Source organism: Rhea americana, unplaced genomic scaffold (assembly GCF_003343005.1).
Source record: "Rhea americana isolate MKP2758 unplaced genomic scaffold, rheAme1 scaffold_99, whole genome shotgun sequence".
Classification (NCBI taxonomy): Eukaryota; Metazoa; Chordata; class Aves; order Rheiformes; family Rheidae; genus Rhea; species Rhea americana.
In genome coordinates this window covers 2562885-2589586 of record NW_028187188.1, presented here as the reverse complement: position 1 = coordinate 2589586, position 26702 = coordinate 2562885, and the positions used below count along the sequence as shown (strand labels likewise).

At 34.8% G+C, this 26702-nt stretch overlaps 1 protein-coding gene across 2 annotated transcripts in view; it reads right to left on the bottom strand.

Annotated features, from left to right (window-relative positions):
- Positions 1 to 26702, bottom strand: part of GSTCD (glutathione S-transferase C-terminal domain containing) — an 81101-nt gene that overhangs the window by 39687 nt on the left and 14712 nt on the right. For both annotated transcript variants that reach the window (XM_085325688.1, XM_085325687.1), the window contains exons 5-6: positions 21415 to 21669; positions 20702 to 20795 (exon numbers count right to left, since the gene is read on the bottom strand). In XM_085325688.1, the coding sequence (XP_085181814.1) occupies positions 20702 to 20795; positions 21415 to 21669 (349 nt within the window). The remainder of the gene's footprint in view (positions 1 to 20701; positions 20796 to 21414; positions 21670 to 26702) is intronic.

Sequence of the window (26702 nt, the reverse complement as noted above, 5' to 3'; positions counted from 1 at the left end):
ATCTGCTAAGAGTACAAACAAACTGACTTGCGATGCTAGAGGGAAGCTTCAAGGATCTTTGCAAAAATCTCTACATCTTTTTCCTTTCCAGTGTGCTGTTTAGCTATTCCGTACAAACGAGGATTTCATTTTAAGAAATCTCTGCTCCCAACAGTTGTTTCACATGTTTCCAGACAACTGCCTTTGCTGAACTGACCCAAACATTAAATGATGCAGATTTCTAGGACATGATTATACTATTTCTTGTTACTCTCGGTATCACCAGGGTTTTGTTTGTGAAACTTCTGGAATCAGAATCTAATTAACCATACTACAAAGCGGAATATGGCTTTTCTACTGCAGCTGCTGTAGGCCCCAACTCCAGCTTGAAGCTGGAGCAAAGGAAAATATTCCAAGCAGAACACACCACGGGCAGCAGAACTTGGGCAYAGTGCAGCAGGTTAGAAGATGACAGTCAGTGATTACTAAATGGAATTGCCAGGGAAATCTCTCAAAATGCTTTGGTCTAATATGGCTTATTTGCACCACTGTAAATGGACCCTAGTTAATCTCTGCCTTTTTTTCTTCCTGATCTATTTAAGCCCATCTCCAAGAACAACATTGCTGTATCTGGGAAAATACGCATTTTAAAATGTAAAGTAAATGCATTTTAAAAAGGAAACTGTTCTATATGATCATCACTGTTGCTGAACCATTTAAAATGGTTAATATCCAAGTAAGGGCAATATATTAACAAACCTTTACGTATATCAGACTAAGAATTAAGATAATAAAACTTTCCAAATATAACAGAACTTTATATGCAGGAAGACAGTTTTTGTGGAAATTCAGAGAAACCACCTGTGAGGAATTCAGTCTTCACTTGCTTTTAAAAAGGAAGAAAAGGGTAAATCATACACATCCAGCTATGACCAACTATGCACCTGCAATCAGTGAGTGATCACAACACCTTAAGATATAATCTACAGATGCTCCTTTAAAAAAACTTAAGCAAGATAACTTAAATTTCTAAAACCAGCAAGGCTTACTACTTGTAGTACTTAGATTATTTCATCTTATCTTTCCATTGTCGAGAAAGGTTTGAGACACTCCACATAAATTAGAGCCTGTTATGCCACTGTTCATCCTATCCTCCCACCATCTCTGCCAAAGAAAGAATAACGGGAAATAAATGTGCCTTTTATTACCATGAGCATTTGTTAAAAATATAATCATGAAATATGCTTTTAATTCTATTCACGCAACAGCAACTAGATATGTTATGAATGGGCTAGAAACCATACTGCAACAGACTTGATTTCACTTTAAAGCTGTTTTGAGTTAATGACCAAGAGATTACAGGGTTGGTGTTTCTATAATTAATGAATCATTACTGAATTGAAAATATTTCAAAAAAAGTAATTGACAAAAATGAATTGAGCACTGTGCTCTGCCCCTCTCTGACAAACAGAAAGATTAATTCAAATGGGAAATTAATATAGTATGGATCACTCTGGTTCGAAGCATATTTGTCATACTAAACTGAAATAATGTGTTTAAAAAACGATAGCATTAAAATTTATTTCATTGGCTTTGTGTATATTACAGTAGCACATCTAATTTAATCACCTTAATGAACAACATAAAATTAAAGTTGTGATTCTACTAAAGCTCTTGTTGCTCAGCTATTACACATGACCTCAGCAGGACTGTTCATACATTTTAACAAAATACATGCATGGTTACAGCAAGGAAGAATAAGCTCCAAAAGTAATTGTAAAAATTAAATTTACTAAAAAAAAAAAAAAAAAAAAAAAAAAAAAAAAAAAAAAAAAATAATAAAAAAAAAAAAAAAAAAAAAAAAAAAAATCCTTACATGTTTTTAAAGCAATTTAAGCAAACACTGTTTTTCGGCAAGTAGTTCCCTATGGTATTTATTAAAATAATGAACAACTTGTGCATAAAATAAATAGCTCTATGTTCACAAAATGTCCTACTAGAAATTATTAACTTATTCTTGCAGGACTTTTAGGAAAAAATATAGTACAAAATCTGCTTACCTCTCAGATACCAAAAAATGAAGGGATATAGACCTTGTATAGACCTTCATGTTTAGAATCTAACACGAAACCAGGTGAAGGCACAGCCAGGGTGTTCTAGCACAAGGTACTGCCATAATTCACAGCTGAGATGGCCCTGCTGTCTAACATTGTAATAGCTACAAATCATTCGTTAAACAAAACTTCTGACATTATGACTCAAATAAGAGTACAGTATTCATTAATATCAGCTGTATGTCTTACTTATTCCCTATAAGCAGAATTTAATTCTATTATCTTTATGCCACGCTTAAAAATACAAAGAGATGTAAAATAGGTTTATTAATCATTAAACAAGATGAGAAGATTTTGGAGATGCAAATAGAGAAAAAACACAACCTAAACTGTTTACAAAGTCATTAAGATTTAAAAATCTCACCAAAACTTGACTGAAGGCATGATTAATTTTCTGTACCACATTTTACTGAACATCATCCAAAATATTTTACAGAAGACTTTTATTCATCGAGTGGGATCACAACTGGGCCAAAGATTCTGGTGACAAGCATAAAAGCAGGAATGTCAGATACGTGCTGCAGATAAGATGGAAAGTAATACATTTGGCCATATGTTTTTCAAATATCATAGAATACAATAGAGAATCGCTCTGTGTCAGCTCAAATTGTTTTTTTCTTTCTAAGAGTAACAGACTATTTTAATTAATAAATCATTTCCAGTCTTTCAAAAAAGAGACTACAGTTAAAAAATTACAGTAGAATTATTATGTTACATATGGCAATGCACTACACAAGTCTTCACAAAAAAATATTCTTACACTACAGCAGAATGCTGTGCTCAAAGGTTCTTTGAAAATATAGGGACACTAAATTTCTGAATGATAGCCATATACCTGTTTATATTAGCTTTTATATTTTAGATCAGTAAGCTGAAAAAAACAACATGAACGAATCCTTTTTTCCGCAGTCAAAATTCRTCAAAATCGGCACTTTGAGGAGAAAAAGATGCATCACTGGCTAGGATACTAACATGGAAGCAAAGTTCAGGTTCTGGCTGTACCATACCTCTCCTGTGCCACCTCCTCTGGAACAACAGCTAACCTCAGAACCTCAACTGTTAGCGGGTATTACTACCATGTCACAAATCACCCCGGAATTTAAAAAGCTGAGAAGCTTTAAATTGGGTATCACAGCAAGAATAGCGACATAAATATCTAAGACAGAATCATACAATTAAGACTGATCCCATGTGTGGAGGAAACTTGTGCAAGAGGGCTATGTTTAAAAATAACATGCCAAGAAACAACTAACTGTACTGCAACAGCCTATTCATCATAATAAATTTTAAGGAACAGGCAAATTATAGTGTTTCAGAAACTGCACAAACAAGAGGAAAACAAAACAATCTGCTTCCATAAAGCAAACAGGAAGAGAAATGAAGATGAATGTTATAAATATTTCCTTTGGATATTTTTGGTTTTATTTTTAGTTTCAATGCATGCTAAAAAATTAAACATGTATTAATCCACCCAATTCCATTCTGTCACTTCTTCTCCCTCCTTCCATAAAAATCACCAGGCAGTGTTAGGTCTAATCTAATGAAGATTTTCTGTGAAAAGCAAGTTATTGAGTAATGTCAAAAATGTACACCCCAGCTATTACGTTAAATGATTATGTACGTTATACATGTATGTCATTGTCTGGTAGACAACTGCAACTGCCTGGATAAAGACATACTGAAAACCTGCTGCTATAACACAAACTTTGTTCAAAAAACCCTTATTATGACCTTGGACTTCCTAAGCCTTGATAGTCTACAAAAAAATCAGAGACCGAGTCATCTCAACCCAACTGCTTTAGACACAGTCCTGCTGTTGAACTCACGTCAAAAGAAACAAAACACTACGCTGTTTCTACGTTAGTGCTGAGTCGGGCTCAAGACATTCTCACAGTTTGTGGAAAAGAAATTTTCCAGTAATGAGTTGGACAAACGAAAAAAGGCTAATTATATATTCTTTCAGATGGTGAAAGTGAAGTCCCTGAAGTGAAGAGGGACTTGATATTAGAACTGAGATGTCCTGAGAAAATTGTTCTGAATTCTACACTTTTTTTTCCTTTGAAAAACTGGTCTGCAACTGAACCAAGTGAAATTAAAGTATAATTCAATATATTGAGGAGGTGGCACAATCAGACCCTCCTAGAAAGAAATGGGGACAGATACACTGGACAGCAAGCTCTTTTTGGACAAGGCTCTAGGTGCACATGCAGTATTAAGCAAAACAAAAGATCCTAACTGAGGTGGAAGCTGAACAAATTATTAGATCGTGCTTCAGTGCTTCTAGCACCAGATCAAAAATGCAGCTTTTCCATACTGCAAAGCATTGGTATGATATCACCCTGGAGGCTAAAAAGGCAATTTCTTTTTGACATTTAACTTGTACTGAAAAGTTTTAAGCTGGAAAACATGCAGTCCATCTATAACACTGAGTTTTCAAACCAAGTCAGGTTTCAGGTGTCCTTTCATAACTAGCATAGAGTATTTAGACATAAATTCCAAATTGTGTGCTAATTTGTCACAGATATAGTAGCATGCCAATGTCTAATTCAGATCAGATTTGTACTGCAAAGAGATCTGGCAGTGAAACTACTGCTTCTGTTGAGAAATTTAAGTATTACAGTAATACAAACAACAGAAAAGTCCCTGGCCTTAGAAATCTGCAGGCCAACAGACATGTACCATGATTTGAAAGCTTGAAGTAAGCAAATATTCACAGACTGGAAGTGAAATAAGTCACACCAAAATCCCCCACAACAAAGGTAATGGCAATAAGACTAAGGCAGTCTCTCTTATTCTTATTGACTTGGATTTTTGCACAGCGCTGTACCATACAAGTACATAGCAGTGCTCTTTTGAAGAGAAGACACTTCAAAGTCATGCCTTCAAGCCGATATATAGCACAAGAACAAACAGAAGGCTTATCAAGAACAAGAAAGCTCCGACTTTTCACGTGCAGCAAAATCTTTGTACCTAACAGCTCTGTGAAACAGAATACAGAACTAAAAGAAGATAGCCAAGCACTTTCCTGGTTTTAGTGTTGTTGCTTCATCTCTCTTTCCCATTTCACTAACCATAAAAGTAACCTTTTTCAAGGTTTGGTAGGATACTTCATAGCAGATTACTAATTAAAAAAAAAAGAAAAAAAAAGCTGTTAAACTTTTCATTGCAGAATGAACTAGGTTTTTTCTTCCATTAACAAAAACAGAAATTACTGTTTTCAGAATCAAAAGAACTCAATTTCAGGCAAACAAGCACCATCAGCGCTTGTGAACAGCCAGCCTTGGTGAACAACAGCCTTCAAACTGTTACCTTCTGCATTAAAAAAAAAATCTCCCTTCTTCACACTATGAAGGGTATATGTTTTTTAAAACTCCGCTGAAATATTTAACTAGAGGACTTGAAAATGTACTCATCAAAAAGAAAGACTTGTTGAGAGATTCTGTGGAGAAATATAGAGATACTGCAACCTCTAAAAAGCAGCAAATAAAAAATTCCATTCACACTGAGGCATGCACCAGTAACATGTAGTTTCTCAAAAATAAAATTAATGTCAAAATTGTCATTAAAGTCCATAAATTTTGTCTGGCACAGTCAGTCTGGTTTGTCAAGCTTGCTTATGCATATTTGATATCCTAGTTCATTCTTCCAGCTATTACTTCTGAACAAAGATGTAATTATGTCTTTTGTCTCTATACTATAAATAGCAAATTCCTATTAATATTATTGAAATACGCACTTTGAGAAAAGAAGATACATATACAATTATTTGTATCTTTTTTAAAAAACAATAAAATCATCTAAGTCATATCAAATAAGCTGGACTGTCTTATTTATATTAATGTAGTACACATACGCAAAAGTTTTAGTGCATCAGGTAGAATCATTCCAGATTTAACAGCATAGCTAAAATGAAAGGTTTTTTTTTAACCATTACCAAATAATCTAGAGATTGTAAATCAATCACTGGTTGTGCAATTGTGCTGACAATAGGGATTCAGCTTTTATGATCACGGTACCCCCTTGGAGGATAGAGGACTCTTAGGAAGAGACAGCACCACCTCAGGGTGTGGGGCAAAAACATCATTGCCAACAGGCTGGCCAGCCTGGTGAGGAGAGCTTTAAACTAGGAACACTAGGAGAAAGGAAGATGCCAACCCACAGTCAAGTGAAGAAGCAGTAGACCAGGCTGGCAAACAACAGGTGTAGGGTACCAGGGACAAGAGAGACCTCAAAAAGCAACAAAACTGGGCAGAAGGGGGACCACCTCAAGTGTGTGCATATAGTATTACGGGGAAAGCTCTTACATCTTTCCTGCAAAAYCAGCACCACTGGGTGCCTCTCTGTAGTGCCTGCAGACTAAGACGTCTGCAGCACGGGCAACCAACAAGAGGAATTAGAGGTCGGCAGGCAGCTGCAGGGCTACATTCTCACTGAGATTACGGAGACATGATGGAACAGCTAAGATGACTGGAGTGCTGCAATGGGAATATATACTCTCCTTAGCCAAGATAATATTCCTAAAACGTTAGCAATGAGAAAAATAAATCAATCACTCCTCAACCTTTAAATTATTCAAATYTCCCAAATTCTACTTCTACTCAAGGGGGGGGGGGAGCTTCTATATAAAATCCTTCTCTATAAGAACATATTCTGCTTTGTCTCATTTTCAACAAACACATCTCCATCTCAGTTAAAGAAAACCTCATTCATTATAAAACTCAACAAAAAACCTCCCAAGTATTCTGATAAATACTGGGTATCACTCAGTATCAAATATCAGTATCACTCAGTAAAAACAAAAAACAAAACAAAACAAAACAAAACCCAACGGATTCATTTTTTCAGTGCTGTCATTTGGTAGGTCACTCACCATTAAAAAACAGCAGATTTATGGCAAGGTCTTTGTTTTTATTATCAGTTAGGTAATTAACTATGAARTTCTGGTTACATTTCAACTCCGTCTCATCCTCAGTTGTCATGGCTTTAATCTTTTCACAGGMTAGTCTCTGCCCACATTCAACTATGATCTAATATACAACACAGTCAAAAATACATCTGTGATGTTAGTAATAACTTAGCAATAACCCAATAAAGAAATTGTTTTGTCTTATCTATATAAACTATTTATAACTGCACCCAAAAATTTCAAATAAAATAGTRAAGCTACATATTTCTAGCTTTTGTTGCCATTGATAGAATGTAATCTGTCCCACAAACTGGATTGCTTGAATAACCCTCCCTTCATAACCTTCTTTCCAAAGAATCATAACAGAAGATGAATTCTTGAATGCAAAATATCTGATTAAATTCAACCATAAAGTTGCATTTGATCTCCAAAGTGCTATACATAACCAGTTCTGTACACAGATTGTGTATGTATAAATATACACACAATTATTATGTCTTACCTGTCACCTAAGCAATAACAATAGATACCAAACTCATTGCTACAAGACCTTAAACTGTTACTACCTAGGAATTTATTTCTCAGGTAGCTCCTGTTGATGACAGAAAAACRTAAGAATGACCATATAGCACAATATACCTAATATTACAATAAAATACAATGGAAGTAAGTGGTGCAATTTGAGATATTTTATCTACAAACGATCATCTTTCCCTTTACAAAACAAGTCTGTAATGCTACAAGTAATAGCACAGGGTTCTAATCCAAGACATATCAGCCATTTAGGCCCCACTGAACTTGCTCTGAAGATGTGAACCCATGTAGGAGGATGCTGTATGAAATGTAAGCAGGTAGAAGTCCACAGCAAACACCAGTATTTGTCAATATCCTTAGCTGATGGAAAAGGAAAGGAAGCCAAATTTTTCCAAGTGCAGCTTTAAATGTCACATATGCAGTCTAGAACCATTTACAAACTGAGGTAACTTTTGGCGTAGCCTTCCAAATACCAGGTCCAAACTCTAGGGTGGAAAGGAGCATTTGTATAATGTTGAAAAGTTTATGAGGGTGTGTGTGTGTGTGTGCGCGCGCGCACACGCAGTAACACATACATACACACATACATTTTTTTTCCCAACACACTCCTAACAAGGATGGACTGCAGAAAACATGCAGAGCAACTGTAAGCCAAGAACTTTGTCCAGTTCAGCATTTCTTTATGGAAGCTGTTGGAACAGTTGAAAATTTATACCGCTAAGAGGTATTCTAGCCTTTGGAGGGGGGTGAAGGGGATGGAGAATCTTACATTGTTTCTTTTTCCTTGTCACRAAAAGTGTGAGAATACAGAAAATGTGGGGTTTTCAGAAGCATTTAAGCAGACTTAAGAGTACTTCAGCAATCAACACATTCAAAATCAAAACGGCTATGTAGGGTGTGTTCATAGAATTATTAAATGAACACTATCTCAACTGGTCTATGTACAATATGATTTCAACATGAACACTAAGCCCAGCAACTCATGACAGATCCGAAATAGTCAAAAGAACTTCCTGGCACAAGCTGAAATAAAAGACTTGCACCTCTCTGTATTGCTGGATAACAATGTTAAAATTTGAGCATCATTGCTATGATTTCTTTTTTTATTACTTTACATTAGATGTGACTGATTTTAATACTGGGATTATTTTCCCGTTTTGCTACACTCACATGATAATACTACAAACAATCAATCAACTGAATTACCTACTTGCTTTGACTSTTCAATACTTCAGAAGATTTTAAAGGATGTGAATTCCTTCTGATATTGTTATGGTAAGATGCCAGAAATTTGACATGAGACATGTGCCAAAAATTAACTTTCAGAAGCTAGTCCAGACCATCTGGAGAAGATGCATTTCAAGTTCAAAATAATTAATACCACCTTCACTAAAACACTAAGCATACAGTAGTCTGGCCTTTCTTTCAAATAATTAAAAGCTTTTACAGTATCAGATTCTGAAGAGATAATGAACCACTCAAATTACTTCTAGATTTATTTTTTCTACTATAAAGTTGTTTTCTTTTTAACATAGAGCAGTGCTATCTTGCTCAAAACTATTGATTAGAATTCTAAACACACAACTGTAGCCTGAAATCTAACTTTCAGGAAGAGCGAAAATGAAACTCCTGACCTTATCCAATCTGRGATTGTAGGTAATTCAAGCAATACATTCATAGTTCTTAAATTAGAAATCTAAAAATATTGAAACTGCAGATGGAAACAATAAGTAACTTCAACAGACAGAAAAAATTTATCCTTATTGCTCATTTTGTCACAACTGATTTACAAATTAGAAATAAAAGTCTGTACTTGAATTCTGCAACAGATATTGGAGCGGATGAGGACACTTGTATAACGCTTAGAATGACTGTATATGCAACACCTGTGTTTCTAGCAGAAAGAGTAGATTTCAAAGTACATCGTATATAGACAAACCCCATTGTGTTGCCTTGAAATACTGCCATCCATAAAATCATTATAAAAAGTCAATGAACAGCTCACACAAGTCCACTAATGCTCTATAACACTTGACAGTATATCAATAGTGATAAGCTTTTTACCTTACAATAAGGATGGTCCCAGCCCCTCTAACACACAAAACTCTTACACTACAATGTAAGGTTGTTYGAGTCATGTTTGCCCATATTTCTGAAATAAACTGCCTAATTTAACAAACACAAACTAAATTTCCATTTTTGTTTATTTTCATCATGCATAAATTGATCCAAGACTCTAGGCAACCATAAACTCTGGAAATAACCAATAGCTTTAGAAATAGCTTCTTAAGGCTCTCTAATACTAACCAAAGAGTTGAAYAGTTTCATGAATCCAATAAGCAAAATCAGAAATTGTTTTTTTTAAAAAAAATTGTGAAGGTCTAACAGTTTTCAAATTTGATTTAATTAATTTAATTTCTTATTATTATTTATTAGTAGTATTTATTATTATTTCAATTATTTCTTCATTGTATTTAATTTCTTTTATTTCAATCAAGGAAACCTAAAAAGCAAAGTTTATCAGCTATCATGTCCACATTATACAGACTGCTGCACAAGTGTATTAGGTATGCTATAATACCTGACCAGCACTACATTTTCCTTATAATTATTTTGAATACTTCACTAAAARCATCTAACAGGGAGAGGGGAAAAATACACACAATTATACAATTAAGGGAAACATAACATGGTCCTGCATTTGCAGCAGGACTATATCTGCTTATATCAGTGAAAGCACTGTTTCAGAAGTTCTAAAAACGTATTCAGGTTCAGAATAGGCATTTGCATTTACCATCTCACTTTGTACATTGAAATGAAACTTCCTGTCAGCTTTCAATTTACTCCCTATATTTCAGATGTCAGATATGTACATTCATAACCTATCCTTAAGTAAGAWCTTAAAAGAAGAAAACAAAACAGTTGGAAGCATTGGTTGCTAACTGCAACACTGCAGCTATGCTGGAATTACTCACTTTATAAATCAAAAATGCTTAAAACTGCTTTTAAAGCCACATAATGAAATRACCGTGAATACTATTAATAGTGCCTAACACTATAGATGACACCAGCTGATCTGATTCTCTGTTGCCGACCTCAAGAGAAGACCAAGCTGTGAACTAAGAACATGTTGTACTATTTTCTTCTRTAAGCAATCTAAGAGGTTCTCTGAAGACAATTACAAAAAAAGATAATGTAAATCTACAAAACATTTCAGMCTTCAACAAATCCTCTCTTCCTTCCCTGCTAAATCAATAACAAATAATATTTACATTCTGAGACAGCATCACCTGTAATAGATAAGATTGATACATTACATAACTTCTCAACAAAAGGACAAGGAAAAATAATCCAAAGTTTAAGCAAGAGAAATTCTGCCTGGATATAAGGAAAAAAAAAATCATGTTGACAGCACTCAGACACTGGACTAGGGGCCCAGAGAATCTGTGGACTCTCCATCCTCGGATTTTATCTATTTATCTATTTTATCTGTTTTATTCTAAAGAATCTATCCTCAGAAATGAATATGAGTGAACGTTAATAAATTTGAGTGAGACAAACATATGGATTATTCTAACATGTTTGCAGGATTTTGTTACAGAGGAACAGGAGAAAGAGGCAAATTCTGCCTCAGTTTTAACCATTCTCTGAGCTGCAATCTTTTTTGTGCATGGAGCACAGAAAGTATACCTTACATTTCATGTTCAGTTAGTTTTTCATTTATTTTTAACTTCTGTGTAATTTCTAGGTTCCTACATTTCCTTTTTTAGAAGCAGGATTGTGTTACAGAAGAGAACTTGTGACAGCTCCACTTACAAAGAACCTTTCTCAACTTCTGAGGAACATTTTCAAAYGTTTGCATAGGTTAGATAGCTCTTTCACATTTTGACTAGTACCCTCATATCCTGATGAAGAGTTGCATATTCATATGCATTCAGGGTGCTGCTACAAAAGAATTTAATTGCCAAGTTACTTAAAAACATATCTCTTTACATCCTTCATTTGCCTACTTTTTTCTTCTACCACACTAAACAAACTACCTCCCTTTCCTCTGAATTCCAACCATAATCTAACCTTCTATTTTACAATCTCTTATCAGTTGCACAGAGGTTGGCCATTGAGTATGACAACATTTTTTTCAAAAAATTTCAAGAAAATTTTCAAAATTCTTCACATTATACATGCATTGGGGAAAAAAAAACCCAAAATATCCACTAAACTACTCATTCTCTCCTAGATATGTGCCCAGTATTCTCCTTTATCACAAAAGATACAAAGCTCCAGCAGATGTTGAGCTGATCAGCTTTAATCTCCTATCACCCTCCTGTTCAACTGTTAATCTCTTTTCTCAGACCTGGTAACACTCATTGCAGAAGGCAGCACTCTGTTAGGTGTTTTTCCAGCACCCAGCACAATGGATTCTGCTTCCTAATTATTGCTCTAGGTTCGACTGGAACACAAACAGAACTTTAACGTTTAAAACACCCACTCTAATTTGAAAATAAATGTTTAGAGCACTTTTTCCAACAGGTAGAGCCAAGTGTTACAGGTTACTGGGCTGAGAAGTGTGACATAAMAAGTGTTTCCTTGGGGGAGTCCTTAGTCTGAGGAGACAGTCCCATCCACCCAGGTTCAGCCTTTAATCCAAGCAGATTATGCTGTCCTCTAGTGGTCCACAAAAATGTTACGCTCCAGAAGTCTCATCCTACAGCACACGAGAAATAGTAAGAAAGACCGACTGAGCTGATCAATTCACATTTTAGTCTTCAAAGTTAGATTTGACCAGGGTATAAAAAAAAAGAATAACCAGAACACTGGTGCAGAGGTAAGGAGGATATGTTGATGCGTTTGCTTGAAAGGACAAGCTTTGTAGCAGAAACACATAGGCCAGTCATGCTCAGCTAGCAGTTGAAATGATAAATTTAAAACTTAGCTATCCCTCAATTACAATGAGGAGAAAAGAACAATATAAATGATATATAAAAATACTGAAAAAATGGAATAAACTAACTTTAAAAGCTTATACTATCTAGCAATGGCAGTCTATACATTATGAGTCCCCATTATCTCAGATATGTCAGATTGACAACACATGAAATTCTAGCTAGAGGACACAAGCTGTACAAATGGTTACATCCTATTATTATATAGGAGAGATTTAAGTCTCATGAGAAACCTTACAGAACAATCTTCAAAAAAGTAATGAAGATATTTTACAAGAAAATATCAGAATACAAAGCAGATGAAGTATCTCACTTAAAGACAACGCTGGTACACTAAAATGTAAATTTAAATTATACAGCAACTGGAATATTAAGATATTACTGTATTTTACAAGAACATTACGAAGACATCAGATTTTTTTTTTTTTTTTTTTTTTTTTTTTTTTTTTTACCAATAGCATATTCAGAACACCTGGAGAAAAAGAAAGGCCCTAACTCGCTCTCCCCTCTAGTCTTTCTCATTAATATAAATATGCCAGTGCCTATGGACTTCATTACTATAATATTTGATTATATTTACAAATTTAAAATAGATCTTTAAAAATAAAATATATTGGCTCCAAGGAAGTAAAAATAATAGTTCTATTGATTTACATGGAAACAGGATAGTATTTCTTTAGAATTGTACCAAGTTTTTAGATATCCAAATGTTTTTAAAGGAATTCACATTCCTTTAAAATTGTGGGCACAACATTACAGAAGCATGCTGAAGGTCAGAAACATACCAATTTTAAACTACGCAGAATATAAGAATCAGTTTGCTCTAAAGTCTAMACATGAAATATACACTGTAGGAAAGCTCATACTTGCTAGTGCAGAGCAAACTCCTGAAACAGGCATCCTGTTATTGCTTATAGTGGCAGGCACTAAGTCTATTTTGAAGTATGCAGAGGTAAGTGAGAAAAAACAAAATGAACATGACCATAACCTCAGCATTTTTTCCAYGTAATTTTCTGGTTTTATTTTTGCTGAAGTTGAGAAACAGGCAGAACRCGTCCACATCTGTGTAATTCTCAACGACGTTAAGACTGCAAGGTATGTGTGGAGTCAATATTATGAAATGGGAACGCTATAAAAACGAGTTTGTTAAAAAGAACTCTAATGCCTTTTTACAGGTAGTTTCCAGGCAAAGACCAGTAAGAAATGTGTCACCAYTGTCTTTTCTACAAAGTGTCACGTTGTACCAAAGCATCACTCCCGAGTGTATCTTACTGACCATTAAAGGACAGAGATTTCAACATAGATTGCTTTCTAAACACACACATACACCCACCCACACACCCACACAAAATGTTCATGATTTTGAGCCATGTTTAGAAGAGGATGCCTTTGTGGCATCCTGTCACGCACAATTCATAATCTCCAACTACACAGAAGGAGAAGGGTTTTCTTTTATGGCTAAAAATTAGTGAGTGCATTCAAACTCCCATCAAGACTGGCCTCAGGCCAAATATAGAACGCAGTATTCCTGAAAGATCAAAAGGCTCCCAAAAAAATCAAATATGAAATCTAAAGTTTTGCAATAATGCACTTTTTAAGGTGCATAAATTAAGAGCCACATAAGTGTGAAATTGAGCTACCCTGCTTCTTCTTCTTCTTAGTGTCTTTCTTACCACCTCAAGTATCGATGTTATCTATATTCAAGCAATGAACATTCGCTCTGTTGCTGAAAATTGACTTCTCAAGTGTTCGCTAGGAATAGGAGACAACTTGGCTTCATTGCCATCCCGTGTTTTTGAGATCTTGAATTGCAAAATATAATACAATCATAAATGTGGTTTAAACTTTTAAATGAGTGCACTGAAGTATAAATGTAAGGAGAGGTTAATGAGAAGCAGCTTCAGTTGCATTGTTAGCCATGTGGCTTGCAGGCAAAGAGCTGTCTAATATGGAAAGATCAGTTGAAGAAGGATGAGTTCCTGCTTCAGGATGCTTGAGATCCTGAAAAGAGCTACAAAACTATAAAAATAAAATCTTCAAAGTCTTTCAAAAAGTTCTGACAAGCTTGGAAGGGAAATAGAAAACTTTAAAGCCATTCTTTTAACTCTTTTCRTTTTATAGAATGAATGACTGCCTGGATCTCATTTTAGAATGTTGCTTTTAAACAAAAACGCAGCATTTGCACGTCTTGATTAGTAARAATTTTAATAAAATATCAGATTACTTAGAACAGCTTTGATTTTTAAGCATCTTCTCACCTCAGAAAGCATCTCTTGGGTCTAAAATGTTCCAAAAGAAATGCCAATATAAAAGGTAGGACAAAATGAAATAACTGGGTGGGCTGTCTTCACTAAAGCAGCTTGAATGTCTCAGATCAATCTTGCCAATTGTCCAAAATCAAACAGCTCTACATGTAATAAAACAGTTATTCCACAGCTATGTAAGTCAGTCAGTTTTGTGAGCAATTACAAACAAATTTAATATGAACCCAAAGTCACAAATTCGTAAACYGGTTAAAAGGTAATCACATAATTTAATGCTGTTTTTCCTCAATACAGTAAATTTCAGACATGATTAGAACAACAGTAATCTCAATTGAGATTAAAATCTATTATTGGGGGGTAGGGGAGAGAAGGGGAAAGTTTCTGTTCATGAAAATTCATTTTATAAAATAACATCCTAGTGAATCCAAATGCAAAAAAGAGCATTGCAACTACTCACTTAGTTTTCACAGAAAGACCAGAGATTTTATCTCACCTGTAAACATCAAATTAGCTGATGCTTTAAGTTATGAGTTATGTCACTGGAAATCCAGACCAGAGATCATACTGAACAGCGACATTGGTTGAACACAACAGACATGGACAGGCATCACGGGGAAGCTCATTTTGATGATGTTGTCTTGTCATTAAGTGAATGAACTGCAGCTCCTAAACCACACTGCATTTGCATTATTATTTTGTATAGCTCCTTAAACATCACAGAAAGCAGATGAGGAAATAAGCTATTGAAATAAATTTCTCTGCATACTTTATTTTCAAACACTTCCTCAAAGGCTATCATAAGTTTCTTATAAAGTGCCCTGCGAAATTAGTATTTATAGACAGAGAAAGGAGGGAAGAAGGAGGGAGCGAACAYGCTAAGTAACAAATTCTGATACAGCACTCAGATTGGCAAAGCACTCAAGTTGATCAATAAACTCAGTCTTTGCAGCTGACCCCAGAGGCCAAATCAAATTACTGTGGAATAATATATAAATGGAAACTCTGAGATCAATGGTTGTCCAACTCTAAAAACTTTCTTGAGGTCCATATCCCCCAAAATTTTTATTTAGCAGATTTATTTTTATACATAATATAAATATAGTAGATATTTAAAAATATATTTTAAAAAATCTAGTACAATAAGGTGTCGGCCAAACATTTGTAATTCATTTTTCTTTGTTTCTTAAGATTTCTATAACAGTAAATTCTGTTAGATAATAGGTTAAAGACARAATACGGTCTACAAATAATTAACAGCACAAGGAAAACAGAAGCATTAGCTACATTCAGYTATTGTGGAAAACACAGATCTCACTTTGAAAAAAAAGCCAGTTTCACTCACTGCCTTGAAGTTTCAACGACATGATTTTTAAAGAGGGTGAGACCTTGTGACAAACAAGATGTGTGTGTGTGTGTGTGTGTGTGTGTGTGTGTGTGTGTGTGTGTGTGTGTGCGCGCACGCATGTATGTGCATGGTGACTCCTATCTTTCCATATTCTTAATTCATAAGCAGTTTACTTGAAAAGAAGTTTGATACTCATCTGTCATGAATACTGTGATGTTATTTCACAAAGTACCATAATAGATTTACTCAAAATTTCTCAYCATACTCAAATCATTTGAGATGACTGATCATCAGAAATTTTCAGAAAACAGTTTCATTTATGCTTTTGCTACATAAAACAAGATCCCAATCCTCAAAAGTGAGATTAGTTTCTCCTTCTGGGGAAAAATTATCACCTCTACCAARCAAAGGTGGCACAATAAGGAGGGCTTCTACTTACGAAAATAGACATGGTRTATTAACTATTCTTTCTCCAGTTCAGACCAGCTRTCTTTTTCTAATGTGTATGTTCTGCACTTTACATGTACAAAAATAACTCAGTGGCACCTTCAATAGACTTTATATTAATGTAAATTTTAAAATATGCCTATTAATAAAAGTAGCCCCCCCCCCCAAAAAAAAACATTGAGTATCAGATTCACAGCTGACACAGAAGACAGCATAAAAGCAACCATTTAAACGTATTTCTGTGTTTGTGGATTATATATGTAGATAACTGATCTGTTATCTCTTATCCATAAACATTTAAGAAACAGTCTTATCCTTGAATATTGAATGTTGAGCTTTTCATGTTTCAACTAGTTTCAAAAACCAAGCAAGTGTTCTAAAAGTCTAGCAACTTCCTTAAAAGTCAGAAGATTTGAATGCAAACAAGGGGCAAGTATCAATCAGCGTGCTGTTTTAATCAGGCTGACCTTTCTCTGGCAGTTTTATACAGTCGTTTCATTTGGCCATCAACTTGGTGCTGATCACAAAGCTAGCATAAATCAAACATTTCATCTGAGTAATTCYGCACTTCAGCCAGGCAGGCATGCATTGCCTTGCAAGGGATTAACACCCTTTCTTACACCTGTGCGCTAGACAGAAAAGATATGAAAAGCTATTTCTTCTTAGCCTTTTTTAAATTTGCACATGGAGAACTTCATCTCTAARTCAAACACTTATTCAAATGAATTCAGTAGTAACGGCAAGGAATAAGGGAGTATATGGCCATATTTATACACAATCCGTTAAAACACATTTGTTCAGAGAAATTGGCCCTATGAATAGGATCAACTACAAAGTTAAAAAGCTATATAGGTTTTACRTTAAAAGAGGTAAGAATTAACTTCACTTGTATAATTTAGATTTTGATTTATTAGATATTAGATTATTTAGATTTAATTTGATACAGTTTTATTCATTTGTATTATCTTTGCCTATACTTTTAAAATTAACTTTGCCCATCTCAGAGTCTTTACGTATTCTGTTATTGCATCCTCTGCCTCCTACTGTGAAGGTAAGACGCTATGCACACCTCATTTTTAGTACACTGGTCTGCATTCATTTTATAAGAAGTTATACTTAAACTAAGCAGCTCTTTTATGAGCTACTGAAACTCCTTCATTTAAGAAAGATTATTTTTGTGAGACAGACAGTATTATTCATAAGCTTATGGAATGCAGTTTACTATATGCTACATTTATACTGTGAGCAGTTTCACACCTTGGCAAGAACAGGATAGGTTTACTCACAATTAACCTCTGTGCTGTCTTTGTAAGTGTAAGTAAATACCATCACATACACACTGTGTCAGTCTAGCTGGTAATTTCAGAATGAGGTATCACAGCAGATAAAGCACTTCTCTTTTTTAAAAATACTTTCTATTTAACAAGTTGCTCATTCATGAGAGAAGGAGAAAGGGGTGTGAGACTGAGTCTGTTATTTCTCAGTTTTGAATTTCACAGTTGGATTAAAAAAGTTAAATAAATAGCTGTTTTAAAGAAAAAAATATACATTCTTCTTAAAAAGCATAACTCTTTCTCCCTGCTTTTCCTTTCATAGTGAACTCATTACTTAGGAACAAAATGACAGCCTCATAGACTTGCATAGATCAGCAGAAGATCTATCTACAGCTGMGTGAAGCACTTACTACAAGGATAAATATTTCACAAACACTTTTGGTAAGCAAGTGTCCAGTACTTTTCTCTGCTTTGATTTAGAAATACAAATACAGACTTGGCAAACAAACTTATTCTAATAAAAGTACTGGACAAGCAAGCTTTTATATGGTGAACTAGAATGGTAAAACATCAACCAGTACTTAAAATAAATTTTAAAAACAATTAAATAGTTTGTGTTAAATTCAATCCAAAAGTAAAAGTTTGCAATAACTACAATATGCTACAACAACAACAGCTACAGAGGGCACTAACATGCATATTTGGGGATATTTTGCAACATCAGATACACAATCCAGATGGCTCACAAAACCTTACAGGTTCACACAATTCTAGCAACCAAATATTTTAGAAAATACTTGACATARTAGCAGGAATTCAAAAAGCTGAAGGACAACCAAAATGTAAATATGAGTCGATCTTAATCAATCAAATACCTTTTAAAAATTGCATTAGGACTAGAACTAATAGARGTTTACTATATACCTACCTCATTCTGCTTCAGAAGCATGACTAAGTAAATAAAATGCAACCATGATGCCATCTAAATAGTATCTATAAAAAATGAAACTAAATTCCCAATCTAAATAATACATGCTGGAATCACAATAAAAGATAGCTCCTTTCTGCAGTAACTATGACAGCAAGGTGATCTTATACATGGAACAATTCAGTCCAAGAACTTCCACATAGATTTAACACACATCATGAATATTTTATCTGAGACAGAGCAAAACTAGTATATTATGTACGCTATTAAATTATTATTTGCCAGCAAATTAAATTAACTGTGGATAAAAAATAAAGTGAGTTTCAACTGAAATGTTCACTTCATCTCAAGTACTATGCACATTAATAGGAGAAAACTTATTTACCAAATTACAGGGTAATCTGTTGGAAAGCTGAATTGCATTACTCAAATCCAGTTTTAAACCTGTCAGATTTCTTGACTATTTTCTCAGCACGTCAAGTAGGATCTAGTAACAAAATATTGAGAACTCAATTCACATAACAATGATTAGCCTCTACTAGCAGAAGAATCAGGCAACAGAGAAGAGCCTCAGTTAGAACAACATAGATAAGAACGTAGCTGTACCACTGAAAAGCAAAATCAGCTACCGTATCAGTAAATTTCTTTTTGTCCTGTGTGATAAAGCAAATGTGTAAGCAAAARCGTTTATTCACCTCCCACAAAAGTCTGAAACTTGTCACAAAAATTCAACCCAYCATCCTCCCAGAGCATTTTATCCTCCTATTTTAACATAACCTATTTTAACATAAGTATACCCAGAATATCAATATAAAGTCTGAAGAATCATGATGTGATGTTGACAGATAAAAATATGCTTTTTTTTTCTTCCATGCTAAAGGAAACAAGGCATCAATAATTAAAGTAGGTTGTACAATGTCCTAGTAAAGAGTTCTCCAAGGARAAAAACGGGGAAAAAAGTTCATCTTATAAATCTATTCATGGAACATATGAGTATTTTGTTATAGCTTTGTGAACTACACATAGATCCAAAACAGAATGAACTGATTTCAAATTTGAGCTCACTTTTTTACAGCCTCCATATTGTCAATAGGAATATATGCTTGGTTTTGCATGGTTAGATATAAAGACATGGGGGTTTTTTTGTTTGTTTGTTTTTTGATTTTGTGTTTTTAAGTCCCAGTAGCTCCTCAGTGATTCCTACCATATTCTATGAGGAATTTCAAGTGTTGATTGTTCAAATGGCCTTGAGGAGCACCTGTAGATTGCATGTGTATTTCTGTATTTCTTCAAAGCAGAAGTCCCACGTCACAGAGGCTAGACTGACTCCAGTACCTAAGTTATCTCATTTACAGACAGGAACTCAAGCTTTCTCTCCTGTAGAAAGGAGTTACTGTCCAGTAACTTCTTACTGTCCAGCACCACGTTTAAGATCTYTGAGAGAAAACTCTACTGTGTGGAAGAAGAGGTATTCAATGTTTACAACACTGATGAAAAAGAACAAACATGTTRTGGTAAGTCACCTACTTTTTTTGTAGAACCATAGCCACTGGACCCCTCTGCAATCCAGGAAAGCAAACCACCCCCACAGGGCAGAAAACACTGCCAAAAAAGGGAAGACTGATATGTAGCTCCGAAACTTACATCACATACTCAAAATTTACTGTCCCAGATATGAAGAGAAATTCAGGAAAGCAGCACAGCAGGAAAAAGTGTGGCACTGGAATCAAGGTCAAGGTTTCATTCCCAGCTTGGCCATCAGCCATTGATGACCTCAGGCAAGTCATCTCATCACGTGTCCCAGACTGCCTATATTTAAAAAGATTTACTGCTGCATGCCTGTTTTTTTCAAACCTTGAAATATATTGATGAAAAGTAACAGATTTTCCTATGAAACAGCTATTTCATCAGAAAAAGGCATTGTTAAAAAAAGAAAAAGAACAGCAGCAAACAAACAAATCCGTTACCTTCTCCAGGACTGACTGCAGCTGGTAGACCCTTCCAGTCTAGGGTCCAGTTAGGGCATGGATGAGGAAAAAACTTTGCTTCAATGCCACTTTCCTACATGAAAGGAGGGAAAAAAATAACTAAGGCTCTGATCTGGTATCCACTGAAGTTGGTGGCAAAATTCCTGCAGACTTTAATGGCACCACATCAAACTCTATTCAACTCTCTGTTTGAACAGGCATTTAACTTAACATTATCTGGGATTTGAATCATCTATTTCTTTCACAAGAAATCCCTGGATTTAGGGAATGCTGTTAGTCTGTATACAAAAGACATATGGAGAATTAAGGAATGCAAAGGAGAGTCTTCTTTAACCAAATATCATTGTTTAGAGCACTAAGAAAAATTATAAATGTCTATTTAAATTTGCAATTTAAGCAAAAGGTTATTTTGATTTTTCAGAACTGGTTTTTAGAGCTTCCAGCAGTGTTATCTTTGCTCAATTCCTAAAAAAAAAAAAAAAAAAAAAAAAAAAAAAAAAAAAAAAAAAAAGGAGAGAGAGAGAGAGAGAGAATCACTTCTAAGTCAATATACATGAGACAGAAGACAGAAAAACATACTAAGCTCTTGAAGGCTACCAAAGACTTAGCTTCTGAAATTGTAATAAGTTTCTTCTACTCCAATTCAAGTAGAATATGACCATTAAAAATAACACATTAAGATGTTAAATTACCATTAACTTAGTCATAGTTGGCCTTGGACCACCTATAAAATGATTGTCTTCATGCTCCTCTTCTAATTCATTGGGAACCAAACAGAAGTTTTGTAGCTGTTCCTCTGGAGTAAATTGCAACTCTGGCAGTTGGAGAAGTTGCATATTACATTTGTCAGCAGCGTGCTTTATTCTAGGTACTTCCTGAACTCTTCGATACCAACTGGATATCAGAGGCAAATTTAACAGATTTTTGCTTTGCTTTTTGCTGAAAACCTAGAATATAAAATGGAAAGGTTACTTGCTACTATGATTTTCTTCCCTGAAGCCACAAAGTGAATGTGTGAACTATGCAAGGGAGTTTGGCTCTGTGCTGTCCCTCAACACATTCGCTCAGTACACTGCTAAGGTAAAAAGCTAGTTAAGAGCTCAAGTCTGCAGGAGGAATTATCAGTTCAACATTTTGACATTATCTGCAATCCCTGTGCTTTACATAATGAAAAAGTTTAAATGACAGTTTTTAATCATAATTTCAGTCAGCAACAGGAAAACATAACTTAAATAATATTCTCAGTTATTTGCTATTTCTTCAAGGGGGAATAATTCACTTTGCAAATTACTTTTTTTTTTTTTTTTTTTAAACTAGCCAACGAATACTGTAAACATGGCATTTTGGTACCTGCACACATTTCTTTTTCTCAGGTATCCTGTACCCCTTAAAAGTTCATCCACTGACACCTGCTTAGAGAACAACTGTAAGTCTGAAATGCCTCTGACCAGGTGGTAACAGCAAAACAGGATCAGGCTTCTGTTGTCCCTTCCTTTGCTGAAGTTTCTGCACTACACATGGAACTTTTCTTTACTAGCAGGAGACCTCAAACATACTTATTTTTAAAAACAAACAAAAAACCAAAAGTTGTTTATTCAAACTTTTTAGAATCTTAGCTTTACATTTTTAAACAAAGATGGCAACTAGCATATTTTTAATTAAATATTTCTGACAGCAGCCTAGTTGCCTTCAATAGAAATTGGAATTTAAAGCACTGAAAAAAAAGTGAATTTAAGTTTGAATATGGTGCACATATTACAAGAAAAGTTACCCAATCATGTTCTTACACGAAGATCAGTTGATTTAGGAAAGGATATGTTTGCTGCAGTTGGTGAACTGAAGTAATTTCTGTTCATGTTCCCAAATACTCAAGAAGAGTAAAGTTCATCWTCTTACAATATTTTCCACTTTTTAAATTCTTCATAGCTCTCCATAGCATAGCTGCAGTAAATCAAAAATAGTCTCCAAATGCTTGCTACCAGAAGATGGCTTTACCAAACTCAAACTCCACATGCAGAGCCGTAAACTTCCCCCTAGTTCAGTATTTAATTTACAAATGACTGCAAACTATGGAAGGGAGTTTAGCTCTGTGCTGTCCCTCAACACATTCACTCAGTGCACCACTAAGCTAAAAAGCTAGTTAAGAGCTCAGGCCTGCAGGGAAAATTTTCCAGTTTTTTAACTGGTTTTCAAGGAGAACAAAGTAACGATATACTATAAATATAAAAATGTATTTTTAATAGATTGTATTTAAATAACAGCTTCAAATTATTTTTAAACATTGTTTTTATTTACTCTACAGACATCTCAGTTCTGGGTCACAACTGTGAAACTGGTTTTTAATTTTTTCACTTGTAGCACTGAGGTGWCAGTTTGTGCCATTTTCTTTAAAGGGTGAAAAGTAAGGGGAAAAGAAATACTGAACAGTAATAGTAACTTTAAAATGAAAGGCCTAGTGACATGAACGCTTGGGATTCCTTTTGACCAACGCTTCATTTAGTTGAAATGAAATTTGGATGTCTAACTACACATGATCACACAGAAAGTCTATTTTAGACTCATCAGTGGTCAGACTGCTCAACAAGAATAAATTAGTATGCTAGTTATTTGAAAGTTCATCTTTCTGTGGAACTTGGAGACTATGAAGGATTACATGTGCATGCAAAGAGTAGGGTATTGCCATGATATGCTAATACTTGGGAAAGGTAATCTGTTTAGGCCTTTGTTGGATCAGAGAACCCACAATCCCATATATGGATTAACTAAAATTAATGTTATCACTAAAATTTTGAGAGTCCTTTAACAATATATCAACACGTAAACCATCATTCCTTTACTTCAAAAATATGGGGGGGAAATAGTATCTTGTGCTATGATCTTCATTTTGGAGGATGTCAGAAGCATGAAATGACCAAACTATATAAAACAGCTGGAGGGTAGACCAACTTCTGCCAGGTTATTCAAGGAAGATCAATAACTCTGATACTAGCCAAAAAAACTGTCTCAGTTTTACTTTTACCAAAAATAGGCATGATTTTTTTTCATGATATCAAAAGATAATATTCAGTATCTCTAACTGCATTGCTAAAAAAATGCATACAAAAATACACTTATTAGGAATAAAAGTGCTTTCATCATAATATATTACATTTATTTTTCTAAGGCTATACTACAAAACTTTTCTACCCTCCCTACAGGTCACTGTATACAAACTAAGAGGTCACAGCCACATATGAGATGCCGTGAGTATGGTTTGAACCAGTAACAACACTCTCACAGCAAAGGTCAACAGCATCCTGGGTGGCATTAGGAAGAGTGGTGCCAGCAGATCCAGGGATGTGATCCTTCCCCTCCACTTGGCACTGGTGATGCTGCATCTGGAGCGCTGGGTCCCCCAGTTCTGGGCTCCCCAGTACAAGAGAAAGGGAAATACTGGAGCAGTTCCAACAAACAGCCACAAGATGTTTAAGGGACTGGAACACCTGACATACAAGGGAAGGCTTGGAGATATTCAAAACATGTCTGGACRTGGTCCTGGCAATCTGCTATATGCAGGTGACTCTGCTTGAGGACTAGACAATCTCCAGAGGTACTTCCCAACCTTGACTATTTTATCATTCTGTGCCTGTTTTAAACAAAATTTACAAGTCATAATTACATGAAAAGGCAGAAAAGAAAAGACTATGCAAAAAAAAGTGCTGTTGCACACATTTTCCTATTCAGTGTGGAAACAAACTGGTAAAAAATATGAAGTGACACAATTTCAAGCAGCTTTCTTGCAGTCTAGGTTTTATAATGTTCTTAGCATAATCATAAGTAATTAGTAATAGCTAAAGGAGCAAAAAAGAGGATGAATTAAGTGTATGTATAATTTTAATATCAAATCTGATATCCTAACATTAACAGAATAATATATTTTTGCCTGTCTTAAGGAAGTCTTTTGGAAGGCAATTTTAACAGGTACTGTTCCACTTACTATCATCAAATATTTTAAATTGTATTTTAAAAAGTGAATAGTGGTTTCTCCCAGATGGAGAACAAAGCTTTTGTTATTCTTCTATTAAACAGTTACAACTAATGGAACACGTAACAAGGCTAACCTCAGAAAGGTTAACCTCTTCAGCTTCATTATCTTACTTTTGGTAATAATAATTATGATCAGCTAGCCTAGTCTCTATTTATTGTATGATTCCAGACATATATCTACTGAAGACTTCATTATTATTTATACCCTTGAAGTGAAGTGCAATGATGATTTTTTTTAAACACTATCCTGGAAGTCCAGATACAAAAAGCAAGCAACAGCATTTTTAATACAGGATTAAACACTCTAGTGCTCCTATCAACACCAGTGGGACCATTGGTTTCAACCAATTACCTGAAAGAAGCTCACAAATGCAAGTTATTAAATTTAGAAAACTGTAGAAATCAAGATATAGCTGCTCAAAAAACTCATCACCAGAGAGCAGACAGAATAACTTTACTGGAGAGCTCTTTCAATACAGGCAAAGATTAAACTGAAAGCAATAGTTTTGCAAAACAACCCTTGATGCAATCTAACAAAAAAGCATTACATATACTATATAGTTATATACAATATATACCCRCACAATATATAGTTCATAAGCTGCACACCACCAGGACTCAAGGGTCACACCTGAGTAGCATTCCCAACTCTTAAGGGTACATTTAAAAAAAGATTTAATTGGATTGCTGAAATCAGTTAAGAATCTAATCCAGGGTTCTTTTCATGCATAGCATTGGTACATCRAGCACTGTTATAAAAAAAATGCTTTTCTGATTTAGAAAAGGCCTTGGAAAAAAAAGACTGAAATATATTAAAACTTGTAAGACAGTAAGGAAGCATTCTGTCTCACAGATTTTATTTATTATCATCCATACAGAAATTACTGTTAATCCTCAATTATGTATGATCTGCCAAATAGACAAACAAAGCAGAGATAAAGTAATAATCATTTCTGCAAAATAATTTATCTTCTTAATTCAAAGGTAGCCATGTAAGTCTGCTTCGGATTCCCCTATTGGCATCATCACACACAGATTCACTAAAGACTATGACCTTGGAAAAGTGGGTATTTGGCATGTATTAGTAAGCATTTGCCTTAATTTTAGAGGTAACTTCTCTGAACCTGACTGACAGCATCTTCTCCAGGAATTTCTTTTGTTTTCAAACACCGTAAGGCAAATCTGGCAAGAGAACTTACCAAAATGCAAATACTAATTTCACTGAGAGCTCCTCTTGGCAACAGACACCAGTTTTGCTATCACTCTTTTTAGAGTAACTGCAGAAATACTGGTTATTGGCAACTCTGCTGTATCATTTTATTTGTAATTGTTAGGTGAAGTATGGATACTTCCTTAATTCTTTTCTGTGTATACATCCTCATAAACCCTACTACACTGATATGCTGAGCAAGACTCTCAGTCTTTCAACAGGAGAGTTTTTCCCATTGCAGATTAGGTTTTGAAGCTGAGCTCGAGTGATTTGCACTGCTCAGCCCTACCCCTCTTCCCAGAGGTGAGAAAAGGGAAAGGGAAAAAAAAAGGAAAAAAAAAAAAAAAAAAAAAGAGCGAGAGAGAGAGATCTGATGGCTATTAAGTTCAAACCATATTCTCACATATTTTCCGAGACCACATGTTAGAACATCTGCACAGCAGAATAGCAACACAAAATTTTCCAAGAGACTTTTGCTTTCATTGCAGTTTACAAAAGATCTTCACAAACTGCAAGAAACTATTTGGTAGCAACAATGCTATGAATGACAATTACAGATTACAAAGGTTTGAGGGGCTGAAATTTACCCCCAAAAATCTGGCTCCCTAAACAACGCCAGGCTTCTGAGCAGAGTCACAGTGACCAGTCATAGCTTGGAGAAGAACATAAATCAAGTTTTGCAAAAACAAAATGACACAGATGAATAATAGCTTGGCTTTAAGTACTGCACTGTCCCACAAACTC